Source organism: Camelus dromedarius, chromosome 22, assembly GCF_036321535.1.
Source record: "Camelus dromedarius isolate mCamDro1 chromosome 22, mCamDro1.pat, whole genome shotgun sequence".
In the NCBI taxonomy this organism is placed as follows: domain Eukaryota; kingdom Metazoa; phylum Chordata; class Mammalia; order Artiodactyla; family Camelidae; genus Camelus; species Camelus dromedarius.
The window spans coordinates 26404897-26421666 of record NC_087457.1 but is presented as its reverse complement, the minus strand read 5'-3'; the positions used below and the strand labels follow the sequence as shown (position 1 = coordinate 26421666).

The following is a 16770-nucleotide window of genomic DNA, read 5'->3' as shown; positions in this document are numbered from 1 at the left end:
TTTCCTTCTCTGCCCTCTTCAAATGGAAGTAAATCTTTCTGGTGTCTAAATAAACCTCTCTCCAGTGTCACAGCCAAAGAATGTTTCTCAAGGACCTGAGAGTCATCTCTCTGAAATGTAATCATCAAGGAGGATAATCCTCTATCTCCCAGTTTCCTGGGAGGAGATGGGCTCAGCTCAGCTGTTGCCAAATTGCAAAACCTACTTAAGTAATGAATGGTTTGTGCCCACTTAGCTGCATAGATGAGTGAGGTTTCTCTCTGTCTTTGCAATACCTTCTGTGGATGGTTATGATGTGCATCATATTCTGGCTTACTGTTTATTCAGCAAGAAATTGTTTTCTTTCTCTCCCTCCTTTCTGGGGTGGAGACTGGGGGAGAGATTTTGTTTTTAAGTATTTCCCAGCAGGCAACAGCAGTTAATAAAGAAAAAGCCTTTCCTATTGGTGCTCACATTGGAGGAGTGAATTGATGGAGGTTAGAAAAAGATTAAAAAAAATAAGTAAATTAACATAATATTTTAGATAGTAGTAAATGCTATGGGGCAAAAATGCAGGGAAGGTACGGAGTAGGAATTTGTAATTGTTAGTTTGGTGGTAAGAGAAAATTTCACTAAGAAATTGGAATTTAAGCAAAAAGTCGAAGGAGATGAGGAAGAAAGCCATGAGCCAAATAGGGGCAGAATGGTTTGGGCAAAGGGAACAGCAGGTGCGAAGGCCATGGGGGAGACGCACACCTTACTTCTCCAAGTGAAAACCCCTGGAACAGGGTGCTGGACAGCTGGGAGCTAGTCCCAGCTCTGCGGGTTTTTTCTGCCATATGAGCCCATTTTCCTTATCTGTTAAGTGAAGGCATCCAGCAAGGAGGTGACCAAGATCTCTTCCACTCAAGTCCTGGATTCTAAATGCTCAAACTTCATTGCCTCCCCTTCTTTTGAGATTGCCACTTCCTGATCTGCCTTTCTGACCGACCTATTTTCTGTGCTCACAACTCCAAGACTCACGCTTTCTCCATCCACTCAAATAAGTTGGAGGAACCCAACCAAACTCCAATGGAAAATATCAGAGAAGAACTACATAAATGGGAGGATATTCCATGTACACAGAGGGGAAGATTCAACATTGTCAAGATGTCAGTTCTTCCTAACTTGATCAGTAGATTGAATGCAATCCCAGTAGAAATCCTAGCATGTTATTTTGTGGACATTGAGAAACTGATTCTGAATTTTACAGGAAGAGGCAAATGACCCAGCATAGCCATCACAACATTGAAGAAGAACAAAGATGAAGGACTGACGCTACCTGGTTTCAAGACTAACTACAAAGCTACAGTCATCAAAACAGTGTGGCGTTGGCAAAAGAACAGACAAATGGATCAATGGAACAGACTAGAGAACCCAGAAACAGATTCCAATAAATATAGCTAACTGATCTTTGACAAAGGACAATGGCAACACAATGGAGAAAAGAGAGTCTTTTCAACAAACAGTGCTGAAACAACTGAATATCCACATGTGAAAAGAAGATTCTAGACACAGACCTTCCACCCTTCACAATTACATACTGTTTTCATTACCAGAGTTCAGCTATACCTTATTTCATAATCAGAGACGAAATATTTTTCCAAATCATTTCAGTCACCCAGTTTTTCACAGCCTTATGGGGACACACTGCTTTTCAGTCACATCTAAGAGCTTGGACTTTTTAGCACACTTACAATTGACAACGTAATTTGAAGGCATCACAGAGAACCCTAGGGGTTTGTTGGCATTTCCTCTTTAGTAAACTTATAATTTTGTCTTTCCTGTTTTAAAGATAAACGGTTAGCAGCTACTATGGAAAGTCACTAGAAACTCTGGAAAGACGTTAAAGTCTGAATCACAGGTTTAAAAAAATTTTTTTTGAATGATGCATGAAGTGATCACAACAATATCCCCCAGCTTTGGGAATTTTATAATTCACTTTGTGTGATGGGTGATTTGTAATGCTTGGCTCATGCCATGCAGACGAGGTGACTTTTGTCTCAATGCAGTAAAGCAGGGTAATCTTTGTGAAGACATTTTCAGTGACCATTAGGGACACAAATCTAAGTTAACAGTGTGTGGTGCTACCAAAGCAAATAATGAAACAGAGATGGCAAAGTGGATGAATAGATGCCTCTACGCTGGCAAAGCTTGTGTGGTCAAAGGCAATGCCAACCATGCTGGCACCCCACTCTTCTGCCTGGGAGCTGGCAAATATTTTTGACAGGGCGTGCAGTACAGATCCCAGTATCATAAATGTTAACATATGGGAAAATAAATTGAGTGTTAAACTAGAGGAAATAGGGTAGCTTTCAAAAGTTACAAGGCCTTGCGAATTCTGCAGAGCTGGGGCTACATCCACTACGTCCACCAGCTGAAAAGCCGTGCCTGACTCTGCCCTGTCGGTCGTTCCAAGTCCTCCTCCAGCTTCGACCCTGGAGATAATAGAGTTTAAATCACAGCTTGGAGGGAAACGCAATCTAAAGAGGAAAAAGAAGACAACAGTTCTGCTTATTTTAAACTTCCTGTCTGAACTACCCATAGGCTAATTTCTTCTAGATCAGACTTTATTTCCTGAGAGCTCCTACGTAACTGTGTGTTCTTATGGCTGCGCTAAGGTATGAAGCCCTTTTCAGGGCCTCGGACCTCCTTTGAATGAGTGTGAACACACGGCTGTTGTGAAACCCCAGCTCCCATCTGACATGGGAATTAGGAGTAACTCCCATAAAGTTCTATTGCGGTTTCGCGTGTTCACGTGCGTGGTTATTTTTGCTTCAGGTGTCCTTTCTTTTTAATGAAGTTATAAAAGCAAACAACCTTTTAATGGTGATTACAAGCTTTCGCACAGCAAAGCCCTTCCCTTCTTGTTCGGCAGTTAAGAGCTTTGCTTTACTGCCTCTGAAAAAACTCTTAGCTTTAAAAGGAGAAGTCCCCCAGCCTGGAATTATGTGAACCCACCCAGGAGGGCAAAGTCCAGCCAGGCCAAGGTGCAGGTACCTGGAAGGAATTTACACAAAGCGCTGGGAGGAGTCACCTTGCAGGGGCTCAGTGTCCCCCTCACTCAGAGGGTTTTTCTTTTGGGGGGGGGCAGTTAATTAGGTTTATTTATTTTTATTTATTTGTTTTTGAACAGAGATACTGGGGATTGAACCTAGGACCTTGTGCATGCCAAGCACGGGTCTTAGTTTTTAAATTTCTAATTTTTTTCTAAATTTCTCCAGCTGTTTGAACATAGTTACTTCAGTTTTGAATGCTGTAGTTTTATTCTGCTCTGTGTTTGTGTTTGGGTGGATAATTTTCATCGGTTAAACTGTTTGTTTTTTTTTTTAACTTTTTTTATTGCATTGTAGTCATTTTACAATGTTGTGTCAAATTCCAGTGTAGACCACGGTTAAACTGTTACGACTCTTATTTTCTGTGTTCCCCTAGTAGAAGGGCTTTATGGAGATAGGTTGTTTTTTCTTCTTCTTGTAGACATTTTTTGAACAGAGTTTCTAATTCAAGAATATCCTCTCCCATCAGAGCAGTGAATGTCTTTGGTGGACAGTAATGGGGTGAGGAGTCATGCTGTCTTACTTCTCTTTCATTTCTGCAAAATCCTCAATGTTCTCCTTCCTTCCTTCCTCCTCTTCACCGCCAAGTCTCTTAGGGGCACCATGCTCCGTCCTTTCTCAGTTCACCTGATTCTCCCTAGAAGCAGTGCTTCTGTGAAGTTGCTGCTTCCAGGCCGGTGCACTTTCAAGCGCCTTCTCTCTGTGCTGTGGACGTGTCACTTGGTATTGAAACTCACTCTTCCTGTGGGTGACTTTGGCCACATCGAAGTCCTCCACGCCTCTTTACCCTTCTCCCTGGGGATGTGAAGTCTCCTCTCTCCCACACTCTGTGCCCAGCTTACACTGACAAGTGATGGGAGCGCTCTAGGAAGACAATGTTTAATTCTCTGCTTACCGAGAATTCCAATTTTGCGCATAACCTCTATCTTCTGTTAATGCAGAAGGCATGCGCCCCGGGTGTGGTCTTCCTGGGCTTCTATGGAATTTAAGGTTTGTATGAAGAGATTCCATTTCAAGTGGCTGCAATTATGCTTCAAACCTAGAAATTTCCTTGGATTTAGTGCTTCTTAACGTTTTGGAACTCATTTTCTCTCTTCATCAGCACAAAAATCACCTACACTATTGAAATGGTTATAAAGTTCAGATAGATGAAATAGTATGACTAGAAACAAGTCAAAGCAATGAGACAAAGTGCTATTATCTTTCCAGACACACCCTTTCCCTTCCCCAGATTCTGATGCATAAACACATCCTCACTTCCTTCTGAATCGCTGAAACAACTAATTCCCAGAGCCGTTGTCTCAGTCTGTTCAGGCTGCTTTAACAAAAATACCGTGGACTGGGTGGCTTATAAACAACAGAAATCTATTCCTCACAGTTCTGGAGGCTGAGAAGTCCAAGATCAAGTCACGGTCAGATTTGGTGCCTGGTGAAGCCCTGCTTCCTGGTTCATAGATGGCTGTCCTCTTGCTGTGACCTCCATGACAGAAGGAAGGTCTCTGGGGCCTCTTTTATATGGACACGAGTCCCATTCATGAAGGACCCACCCTGGTGACCTATCACCTCCTGAGGCCTCACCTCCTCCGACCATCACACTGGGGGAGGAGGCCTCAACGTATGAATTTTGCAGAGACACAGACATTCAGTCTAGAGCAGCCGTCACGCTGGATCAGAATACTTTGCCGTAGTTGTCTGGTGCAGAAGCATTTTGATGCCTCTGAACTGATACCTTTTTCAATTCCTCTGTTCTCTCCTTACTTCTCACTGGCTGTTCTGTCCATTTTTAGTGGTATAGTTTGACTCACACCCAATATCTATTGTCCATGATATTATTCACTGTATCAATGATATCAGCCGAGAGAAGGAATAAGGAGAGAAGTCCCGCTTCTCTTTCCCTTCTCCCGCCATTATTTAGCTGCATTCTTTCCACCTTGCCGGACCGTGCACTCACATACTACGACTCCCGTCCCGTCCCTGCCCTGCCCTTGTTTTAGTCTTGGCCATGCAATTAAACACATCAAGCTTTCATCATCAGTCCTTTTGCTGAAGTTTCTCCAGTTATCTTTTGCTGGATGCAACTCATCCCTTAAGAGAGGGTCTGTAGAAGGGCATCCTGTGTGGTCCTTATCGCCCATGGGGTCTCCAGTGTGAGTGAAGGTAGCATTGCTTCTGCAGGAGCAGCAGATACAGAGAGAGGCAGTGGCGCTCCTTGCAGACTTGACAGTGAAGAAAAAGGAGACAAGAGGGGAAATGTTGAGAATCTAGAAGAAATGAAAGAAATACACTTTTACATCATAATGGTCACACTATAAGGAAAAAAAATTCGGTTTCCCTTAACAATTTGAACGCCCCACTATTTCCCAACCTGCAGGAACAAGTGATGCCGTGTTAATACATACCCCGGCTGTCCTCAGCTGGAAAGTCCAACCCCTGCAACCTCAGGAATTCAACAGCAGACCCCCCGCCACAGCTACCACCCACTTTCAGAGTCCCCCCTGACCTTGAGGATCTTAGGCTCCTGATCTTGTGCATCAGTCCGCTAAGCACATTGGTTCCATCCTCGCCTGGGAGTCGCTGCCCCCCTGGGCCTTTGGCTGGCCTCACTGCCTTGCTGCTTTTAGCCGAATCCTCATTCCCTGGCTGACGCTGCTGCACACTCTCCTGGAGCAATCCGACTCCAGAACATCCGAGAACTTCTCCTGGTCATCTGCCTCTGCCCACTTCAGGGGAGTTCCTGCCATTCTACTTGATCGGCCACCCAGGCTCAGGCCGTGGCTAATCAAACCACTAAAAAGAGTAAGGGAAATAAGAAATAAACCTCCACTTACGGGTGGGGGCTGTGGGTCCTGGGGTGGCAGCTTACACGCCCTCAGCGATTCCTTTCTCAGGCTTCACACCCCTCCAGGGTGACGGAGTGTCCTTAGGGGCTCAAGGAGCGGTCAGGATGCTTCTAAGAACAGCGCCTACTACCTTCAGCATCTTACTGGCTCCAGCTGGTCACATCCTCATGCTGGATTGTCTTCCCGGAATCTAGTCTCTGACATATTCTTCTGGTTCTTTTCGGAGGAGGCTTCTCAGCCCTGGTGTTAATCATTTTAGGCAAACAGATGCCCTGGAAGGGAGTCCTCCCATCCTCACACCTGGCGTACATCTAACCTCTAACAAAGCACCTGCCACACAAGCCCCCTCGTCCCGTCCGTGACCTAAGATGACATTCTAGGATAGGGTCGGACTGTATCAAGAAACAGCTTAAATGCTTAATAGTTTGTTTGTCTGATTTATAAGTATGTTGAAATGCACCTAATTTCAAAATTGCTGAGTCAAGGTGTCATGCATCCCATGAATCTGGAGGGAATTATAGTGCCAACTGGTCTGCGATGAAAATTATATTGCTGACCCAGAAGGAAGCAAATTAAGATCACCTCAATAATCAAAAGTTAATTAAATTCCACCTGGTGGTTTTATAAGGCATTTAAAAAATGGGTTTGAGTCCACCTTGTTAAAAGTAAAAGTCACCACCAGCAGGTTCTGATCCCCCTCCACTGCTACCGGGAAGGAATATTTTCTTAGCTCCTTCTAAAGCCCACTCAATAATAACATTAGCCTTGCCCAATAAAGGATGGCCCAGGATCTAGGGGAGAAAAGTACCCACTAATTTTAGCTACATAGAAATTGCAGTCACATGTTTGAGCTCTGGGATCCTCTGATAAATTCTTGAATTAATTTAAGTCCGGGAGAGGATGGGTAATTTGGAATCAGTGTTCCATAATACGGATCTGAGCTATTTTATATCCAGGGTATGTGACTGATAAAACTGAGTGTGTACAGTGGGCTCCATACTTTAATAGTACTGTCTTCTTTCTTACCACATTCTTGCAAAAGAGATATTAATACCCAATTTTCTATACAAAGAAAACTGCTTCTCATAGATATTAAGACATTGCACAAAAGTCATCAGCAAGCAAAAACTGAACCCAGATTCACCTGATTTCAAAAACCTAAGCCCTCTCCGCTACAACATGCTGCCCTTCCATATGCCCTGGAGTGTATAGATGAAGATTCTGTTCTCTGGATGGTCTTATTTTGGAGTTTTTACTTCCTTTGGTGTTCCTGGCAGAGTGGTTTCCTGGAGGTGGGTGCACGTCCTAAAGAGGCATTCAGTCCCCACCCGCATCTCCTAGTGTGCCTTCCTCTACCGCAGAAGTTGGCAATCTACCAGCCATATCTCCTGTCTTTCTTGCAGCCGGGCTTCTAACTGTGAATTAGGTTCAACTAGTTCTCTGCACTTGTGTGAGACTGGGAGTCAGGACTGAAGCAGACGCCACCTGGCCATCGCTGTAACCACTGGCAAATGTGATAGGAGACATGGGGACTTCGGAAAGCTGCGTCTCAATGTCCAGTCCCTAATTGAATGGTTGTTGAGAGATAGTTAGGGTGGGGGTCTCAGGGACTTCCTGGCTCTCAGATTTCAGCTAAAGCAGCATGTTCTCACGGTCAGTACTCCGATGCCAGCCTCCCGATTTCCGACCTTCGTGGTTGTGGCAGAGGTGGAAGGAACTCTTTCCAACAATGGGAACACCTGCACCTCCCTAGTCAGTGCCTCTCTGCTGAAAATAGCCAGAGTGGTTTCTGTTTCCGGCAACTGAGCCTTGCTGATACGCACTCTTCTCCATCTTTCCCACTAACTGCTGGTCTTTGCAACCGTCAATCCTTCAACTGATCCTTTAAGCTCTAAAATGAGAGCTTTGAATATCTCCATCACTCCCAGTCTCCCTTCTCCGGATTTGTTTTTCTCCATAGTAGTTACTGTCACTCAAAGATTATTTCTTGGTTGGATGTCCCACCCGCCACTAGAATTTCAGCTCTATTCGAGCAAAGTCTTCGTTTTGTTCACTTCTGTACAGCCCTGTAATAGAACACTATTAGCAAATGGTGGGAATTCAATAAATGGTGCTGAATGAATGAGTCTACCTTTCTTAACGGACGTTACTGGGAAATTAATGCATTAGTTATAGAGCCATCAGCAACGTACCCTCAGTAATGCCGCTTCACGGAACTTTTACCTGGATTTAGAAAGTCCTCAAACACAAAATGATATGCGTTCTCTGGATCTCAGGATTAAATTTAGGGTGATCAACTCCTTCCAGTTTGCCTGAGACTTTCCCGGCTTTAGCACTAAAGTCTCACGTCCTGGGAACCCCATCAGTCCTGGGCAAACCAAGATGACTGGTTACCTTAGTTGAATTAATGAGATGCTGAAGAACGGCATTTGGAATTATATTCATTTAAATCAGTCTTGCAAATAAAGATTTGCAAACATGAATCTTTTAAACCGGACTGTAGTTTCCTTCCCAGATCACAGCTGTCTTGCAAGTGATCCCCAAAGTGATCAAGGTGAAATTTGAACAATGGCCTTGGGCTGCATTCAACATTTTAATATTCTTATTTTCCTGCATGTTGAATATGCTATAGCTGAGTATATGAAATGTAATTAATATCATATTTCATAATTAAATTTTAAAATGTGATACAGGAACATCCCAGAGAAAAGCTATAGCAGCATTAGATCCTTCGGGGAAGGCAAGAGAAGTCTGTTTATAATCTCATTGGGAAACAGAAGAGTGAATTCTATTGAGAGCATTTATCAATGTTAATTCCAGGGATGAATAAAGGCTTAGCCATCATGAACCACAAGGTACTCAACAGCTCTAGCTGCTAACATCCTGAAACTTCAGACAGCATGTTCAAGTATAATTTGTGGATTGGAAATTATGCCTTTGATCTGGTGCATTAGGGAGAATTTGGAGAATATGAGCATTCTCAGATCTACGACCCAGACTTCTGGTAGTTGGATCATCGTGGAGATTCTCTCTCCCTGACGGCTCATGTGGTTGAACGAACATTTGGATGTTCAGATTTTAAAATATTCTTCTCAACCAAAACCAAAACTCAGAGATGCTATCACCCTGGAATTTGTTTTGCACCTGCAAAAACAGTTGTGTTACTGAAATCAACTGTTTGCACTGCACAGACTGCTGCATGTGGCGGTGGTGCCGCTCAGCCGGTGTGCAAGGGGTTAACCGAGCTTGTTGCACAATTCCAGCACAGTGCGTGTTCCTCGGAGCCAGCGATCTCTGTTTGAACATGTTTATGAAGCAGATACAGAGAAACTGACCAAGCCTCCAGAGGCCAACCTGCTTAGAGGAACAGAAGCATTCATGCCGCTTTTCTTCTGAAGAGCTTGGTCAAAGGACTCCAGAAAACGCTCTTTTCCGAATGTGTGAACTCTGAAATGTCCTAAGTCTTGATCCTTCCACGGTATGACTCAAGTTCTTGGCCAGACTTCACATTTTTGCTCACACCGGCTACTCGGCCTGGCCACTTCCTTCCTTCCAGGCGCTATTTTCGGTAGCAGAGCCCCTGCACCTGTTGTTAGTGTGGCCACAGAAGGAAACTGCGACAAAACCCTCATCTGTCCGCGCAGCAGCGCTAGCACTGCCCAAGCCGGGGCAGGGGACAGGATCAGTGTCCAGAGGGCCAGTCGGGGCCCAGAGGCCAGGCAGCCTCTGGAGGGAACATCTCACCCATCGCCTCCCCGTGTCCCCCGACCCGAACCTTTGGCAATGGGGGCACTCCTCTCCAGGTCTGTGGCTGGGCATATTCTTAAGGGGCGCAGCCAAAGGTCCCAGCCCTGTCCTTTGGATACTGGTATGTGGATCCCAGGGAAGGAGCGTGCTGGGGTGACTGCCTAATTTCCACACATCGACGTTGTGACTGAGACACAAACTCGAGAAGCTTCAAGTCCCAAGGACTGGGACCCCCTCGGGGAGGGGTCTGCTGCAGCCTGCGAACAGATGGAGAGCTGGCTCCCAGCCCCCTTGGCTGATCAGCATCAGGTCCCGCTGGCTCTGATCATCCAGGCCCTGGGAAAGCCAGCGGGTGGCATTTGAAGATGAGGTGGCCGAACACCACTGGGTAAAAACCAGTTTCTGCTTCCATTCTCTTCCCAAAACAAGCCTGGTGCTGAGATCCTGGGATCTGACCCAGCACGCCAGGGACCCATCTCGGGTACCTGCTTGCAAACCTCTCCCTAGCCTGCTTTTTGTCTTCCTTCGGCAGAAATTTGGCAGCGTAGGGGGGTTCTTACTCTTACCTTTCATCTGAGTCTGTTTGTCCATAGCTAGACTAACAGGGGGCTTTTAAACCTAATGAATTCAACGTTCAAAGAATGGCCTCAAGCAAATGGAATGTCTCATGTTCCATTAGGGCAGGAGGCTGTTTGGGGCTTAACATTGTTTTTATTCACATGCAAAATACTTCCGAAAGCACCAATTTGAAAACTCAGAATCCTGAAACCAAATCACTAATCTTCCTCGTTCCTAAAATTTTTATCTCACTAGTGGTTACCTGATAGTTTAGTACCCTTTACATTTGGGAGAATTAAAAAAAAAAAAAGGCTACTATTTTGGGATTCTGATGTCCAATGGGTTTGTGTGTATTTCTTTTCCATGTATATTTCTTCTTCTCTATAAATACATTTAAATAGACTAAACACCTCCTCTGGCAGTTACTTCATCAAAACATGGAAAAAATGTTATGGTTGAGCATGGATTTATTTTGAGACTTACAAATGGTGTTCTGGAAACCCTTTGCGATTCGCCGGCGTACTGGGTTCTCTCAACCTTCTGACTAGGAGGAAGTTCCTGTTCCTGAATTCACAATTCACAGCTGCGCAAGGGTCCTCGTTATCAAGGGAGACCTGGGTGCTGGCTGGTGAACCTGCTAGTTACACACACACACACACACACACACACACACGCACACACACGCGCCCATCGTAAAAGCATATCAGCTCTCACAGATGCCAGATGAATGAAGCACGTGTCCCCTGAACTTCCTCTAACGGACAATGAGGTCTGAGGCTGGAGCCCCTGAGATGCCCCATCTAGTTTGTTTTTCTTCCTCCTGCCAAGCCCAGGCCCGAGATAACTAGCTAGTGTCCCTACACTGCTGGCAAGTAACACTTTGAAACATGACAGCCTTTCTCAGAAATAGTTTTAACAGGATTCTGTTTCTCCTGAAACTTCTTGGCCACGGATGATTCCCTTTGGTCCCTCCACTGTGCATTTCCAAATCCTCCATCCTCCCTCGCCTGGGAAGATTCTGTGCCTAGGGTCATCACTCGGACGTTGGAGGAAGCACCTGGGGCGGTGCTGGGGCCCCCTGCAGAGTCGCTGTGAGCTGGGGTTTGGAAGAGGGTAGGGGGACAGGGATCAAGGGCTACACTTAACCATTTAATCCCCAGATTGTGAGACTGAGGGCCACCCTCTGTCACCGGTTTTCAGTGTGCTCTGAAACAGGATGACGAGGTAGAAGGAGTTAGATACAAGTCACGGAGAACTGGACCTGTTCATTCAGGACCTGCGAGAGGGTGGGTCTGAGGAGCACAGCGCGAAGGCGGCGGACATCTCTCCTCCTCGTGGCCTCTCCCCTCGCTGAGAAAGCCAGGCTTTCCTGTGACGCTGAGGGGAACAAAGTGCTCCTCCCAGGAGCAGTCCACCCTCCACACGTGGCAACTCGACCATCCCCCGCCCACCAGTAAAATGCTTCAGTTAATTTTTGTTCAGGGCTGGATAATTTTGTGGCCACTAATTATATCTGCAGCTACACATAGAGAGAGGCCTAAAAATAGCCCTTTGTCCTCTCACTGAAGGCACCTTTTCAAATATTAACCTTGCAGTCTCCCCCGCCACCCCCAGAGGGAGGATGCAGGCAGCTGACTCCGATCTTCCGGCAGCGGGCAGCGGGCAGCTGGCGGGGCGCAGCGGCTTCCCCAGGTCAGGGACGCACCTGGATGCACCCAGCGGGTGGTGGAGTCCCAGGTCCTGGAATCCACATTTCTTTCTGGAGAAGACATGCCTAGGGGTGGTGGAGCTCAGTGCTTAGCCTGTGCGAGGTGCTGGGTTCAATCCGCATGACCTCCATTAGGAAAAAAAAAAAAAAAGAGAGAGAAGACAAGACATGCCTTGAGTGCTCAGGGCAGGGCCTAGGGCCGAGGCCCCAGGTCTTAGAAAGACGACTGATGTTGACTAGGAACCCGACAAATATTTCCTGTTACTGAAAATGTCTTATCCAAGAGCCTGGTCTATGACATAAATACAGAATTTTAGTCATATGTTTAAGAACAGGAAAAACACAGGCGTAGGTGGAATTTGCTGACCGGAGCGGAGAGTGGAAGGGTTTGTTGAAGAGCCTCCCTCCAGGGTCACGCCGGCCTCGGGCTCAACTCTTGCCCTGCACTCTTACTGCCCACGTGACCTTGAGTAAAGGCATTTTCCTTTACTTCCTCCCTGTGAAATGGAGATAAACCCCTGTCGGGTGCACAACGTTGATGAGTGAAGAAGGGAAACCATCATGTAAAATGTTCAGCAGTGTCCAGCTCGGGGCAAGCACCCGAAAGAGGAAGCCATCCGTATCCTCACAACAGGAACCTCCAGGGTTTCTTGTGATCATAAAGGGGAAAAGTTCTGGTCCCCAAAAAAGAAACGGCCCTTTGTCAGTCCTGTCCCGTGACTGCGCTCTAAGGAGGACACAGATAAAGCCAAGTGTGATGCCCATTAAAAATTTAACTATATATCATATTCATTTATTATCAATCCACAGGATAATTTGATTGCTACATAAGCTCATAAAAGCTTTTTCATCTTTACAAAATTAAAAAAAAATGTGCCAGAAGGATGTATTAACAACTGCCAATAAACAAGAGAAGGAAAATCTTAAAATTATAAATTTGCTGTAGAAAAGATAAAAAACAATTATATTTTCTTTAGAATTTTACCTTGAATAAAATATTCCCCTGTATAAAAAATAAAAAAGCTTGCTCTGGTTAGAATTAGAGTATTTCGTCTTCAAATCTGGGAATTTGCATAACGTCTCCAGGATAGTTTTCCTCTGTACCGCGTGGCATTCAAGCATAGCAGATTAGAAAGATTTTTTTTTCTTTTTTTTAAAGCAGTCTTAAAATGGGACATCTGCGGAGAAGTTCATTTTCTTCTCCTCCTCAGGGATGTGGAACACAGCCTTTGAAGGGAGGCAAAGGAGGAAAGAAACTGGATGGGAGGGGAGGGGAGAGGATGGGGTGGGATGGAAGGAGAGGGGAGGGGAGGTGGGAGGAAGGATGCTGACTGTGCTGTGGAACAGAGCAAGATCACAAGAAGGTCTACCTGTAAGTGCTTTCAGATAAGGTGCAGAAGCAGACTGCAATGTCGCTAGTACTGCCCTATGTACATATTCACAAGAATAAAAAATTCCAGCTAGTTCACATTTTCACATCCGTTCCGAGGCATCCACTCCACCATGCTGCCCTTGACCGCAGGCAATGCAGCACCCCACTGCCCGTGTGGGTGTTGGTCCTATGACGTCCTTGAACTTGAGGGAGCAGCCCTGGGAGATCCAGCAGGCCTAGAGATTCGCGTCTACCAATGGGCTGGAGTCCTGAGTTTAAAAAGAAGGTCCAGTACTGGAGTTGGACACAGAAATCACTGTTCTATTGTCAAGGTTTTTCCCTTAAGATTTGTCTAAAATAGGTGTCAGAGAGAAAAAAAAAAATACAAACAAACAATAAGACAAAGCCAAGAAATCCCAACAACCACCGGGGGGATCAAAGGCTTAACAGCTCTTGACCCGGGCCTGGGTGATGTCAGACGTCTTCTTGATGACGCTGGCCCGGGTCTCCCGGTCGGGCCGACTGCTGCTGGGCGTGGGGGTCACGGAGGGGGCCAGGGGCAGGTCTGGGAAAGGGGGCCAGGAGCTGTTGTAAGGCACCGGACAGCTCTCCTCTTTGATGGTGACCTGGAGGTCGGGCTTGTTGGAGGTGACGAAGGTCGCCATGCTGGGCAGCAGGTAGGTGCTCCGCGTCCCCATGTTGCTCAGGTACTGCTTGCCTTCAATGTTCCTCTTCCGCCAGTGTGGCCGCCCCTTTCAAAGAAAACAAGGAAGATACGTATTTTCTTTGCCTTCTCTTGAATGGCTTCTTTAAAATAACGTGCCCCTCTTCCCACGTGTCGGTGTCTGAATTTCTTAAGAGGCCCATGGAGTTAACAAGAAGTGGAGCGACTCTGCAGCCCTGAACTGAAATCCGTCCCGCCACGCACGCCCCCGGCACCGGTTTCTCTGCCCTCTCACCCGCACCCACTTGCTACCTCCCAGAAACCTAGCCGAGACTGTTCTATGAAGGCAGGAAAACAAGGTGGCCGCTGGGCTTCTGGTTCCCCTCTACTCCCATCGGCCGGCCCCATCCTCAGGCAGCTCCGAGCCACGGCGGCTGGTGTGTCATGGTGGCTTGGTTTCTCCCTGACGGCCCGATCTGATCTTTGAGTCAACCTGCGTTCTCGGGAGGAGGGAGGCCAGGCGCTCGTGACAGCGGGGAATGCCCCTCGACTGCTTCCAAATGGGTACAGCCTAGAGCTCCCGTGTGCAAGCAGACAGAAGGAGCTGGAGTCCCACCTTGAAGAAACGGGGTCTGAATGGACGTAAGCATCCACACCTACTGTCTTTTCAGAATTCTTGGACAAGACTTGCAAGTATTTAGTACGTTGGGAAACTGCTAATTCCAAACACCACTAGTCAGTCTGTCTGTCTCTCACTCAAACACAGACACCAAGCAGGCCTCGCAGGAATACTTCCCCTCACCATTACAGCCATATCCTGCCGTGTAGGAGCCCGTGTAGGGGAAGGAGGGAAATCAGAAGCAGGCGACTGAGAATCCGGACTGAACACACACCCGGCCTCTGGGCCCGGATCACAGAGGGCGGGGCCTCTAGGCTTCGGGGAGCTACTTTTGCTCAGCACTTCCTGACGCTGACTTTTCATCCTGGCTTTTGGCCGCCCCTGGGACCTTGCATTTCTGCTTGGAAATCAGGATGTTTATGGTAGGAAGAATATCAACGGTTCCGGCCTTTTCCTGCCATCATAGCCTCCTTTCTGACGGTAACGTCTTACTCCCTCCCCTCCCATTCGGTTCCCAGAGCTTCATTTTATAATTCAAAATCCAAAAGCACTGTACATTTTACATTATGTCTATTTCACCACCACCAAAAAAAAAAAAAAAAAAAAAAAAAAAATCCAGAAGGGAAACTCATGATCAGAAGGAAGGAAACTTGGCCAGCAGCAGGGACGCGGCGGGCGCGCGGGGAGCGGCCGCCCGGCGCCTGCTGCGGCCACGGGCGGCCGCCTCGCTTACCTCCGAGCTCTCCTCGTCACTGGGCACACTATCGGTAGTTTCGCTTTCTGTTCACAGAGAGAAAAACACAGGGCCATCATTCCTGCCCCCCAAACTGTTTCGAGGCTCAGGCAGTGTTTTCAAAATGGATCAGCACTCCTTTCTTCAAAAGAGAACCGGGTCCCTAGACTCATCATCTCCGCCCCCCTGTGAGGTCCCACACTGGGGCCTGGGCGGCGCCAGAGCGAATTTCATTCCTCTCACTTTGCTCCTTCAGGGGAAAGTTTGAGAGCTGAGGGGCGGCTGGTGTTCCCCGGGCCAGGCTGTGTTTATTCTCGGCCTCTGGGTCCCGGGATGGGGTGCGTCTGTCTCCCTTGCTGGCTTAGATGCTCGGACAACTAAGGACCGCTTCCAGCCAACAGCCAGCGAGAAACTGAGGCCCTCCATCTGACAACCTGCCAGGAACTGCGTTCTGCCTCAAATCGTGTGAGCCTGGGAGCAGAGCCTCCCCAACCCCATCCTCAGATGGGACAGCGGCCCTGGAGCAGACCTTAACTGCTGGTCTGTGCAGAGACTGCCCTGAGCAGAGGACCCAGGGAAGCCAGGCCTGCCCTCCTGACCCTCAGAAACTGTGGGATGAAAAACGTGTGTTGTTTTAAGCCAGTAAGTTTGTGGTTACATGGTCACGCAGCAATAGATAAGCTAATTCGGTTACCATCCCGATGCAACCTGCCAGCTGTGAGACACGGAACGAGTGACTTAACCTCACTGAGCCAGTTTCCTCATCTGTAAAATGGGAGTGTAAACACCTTCCAAAGGGGCTGATGTGACGACTGGGGAGAGGCCAGCATGGGCCTCGCTACACCCAGTCAAGGCCAGTGCGCCTTCGCCCTGCGCTCACTGGCCTCGTTCCAGGCTGGATCTGCACGACAGGCTGGGTTAACAGAGGCAGAGGCAGCAGCTGGTGACTGCATGTCACCTGTACACAGAATACAGGACTTGTTTAAAGCAACACATTTTTAATTTTTTTAAGTAAAAAAAAATTTTAATTGTTTTAAATACAAAATGGATGGTGTGCAGTTTTTCAGTGTTCAGAGCGTTGAGAAATGAAAGCACAGCAGGCAGAACTTCCCAAACCCACGGCCCTCAGAGACCCTGAGTCTAGGTCATTCATCTCACAGACAAGGCCGGGAGGGAACCCTAACAGTGAACTTCTGCAGGGTGTTCTGCTGAATGCCGGCGCCTCCGATGCAGGTCTTGTTCAGTCCCTCAAGGGCCCTAAGTCAGGGAGCAGCTCCCATCACCCCCCCCCCCCCGCTTATGCAGAAGACCTTGTGTGTTCTCGGGCCTTCTACCCACTTCATTCCCAAACCCATGCAGGGACCGGCCTCCAGCCTCCAGTCTTGCTGGTGTCACAGCTGCGACCAGATGCCTCCCAGCCCAGACAGAGCCCTCCCGGCCACCCAGAGCACCAGC

At 47.3% G+C, this 16770-nt stretch overlaps 1 protein-coding gene across 6 annotated transcripts in view; it reads right to left on the bottom strand.

Annotated features, from left to right (window-relative positions):
- Positions 1-12691: 12691 nt before the first annotated feature.
- The window catches only part of IRF2 (interferon regulatory factor 2), a 115470-nt gene continuing 111391 nt past the window's right edge, over positions 12692-16770 (bottom strand). For all 6 annotated transcript variants that reach the window (XM_010974560.3, XM_064477567.1, XM_010974559.3 and 3 more), the window contains 2 exons: positions 15316-15362; positions 12692-14051 (listed from right to left, as the gene is read on the bottom strand). In XM_010974560.3, the coding sequence (XP_010972862.1) occupies positions 13743-14051; positions 15316-15362 (356 nt within the window). In that variant the 3' untranslated portion in view covers positions 12692-13742. The remainder of the gene's footprint in view (positions 14052-15315; positions 15363-16770) is intronic.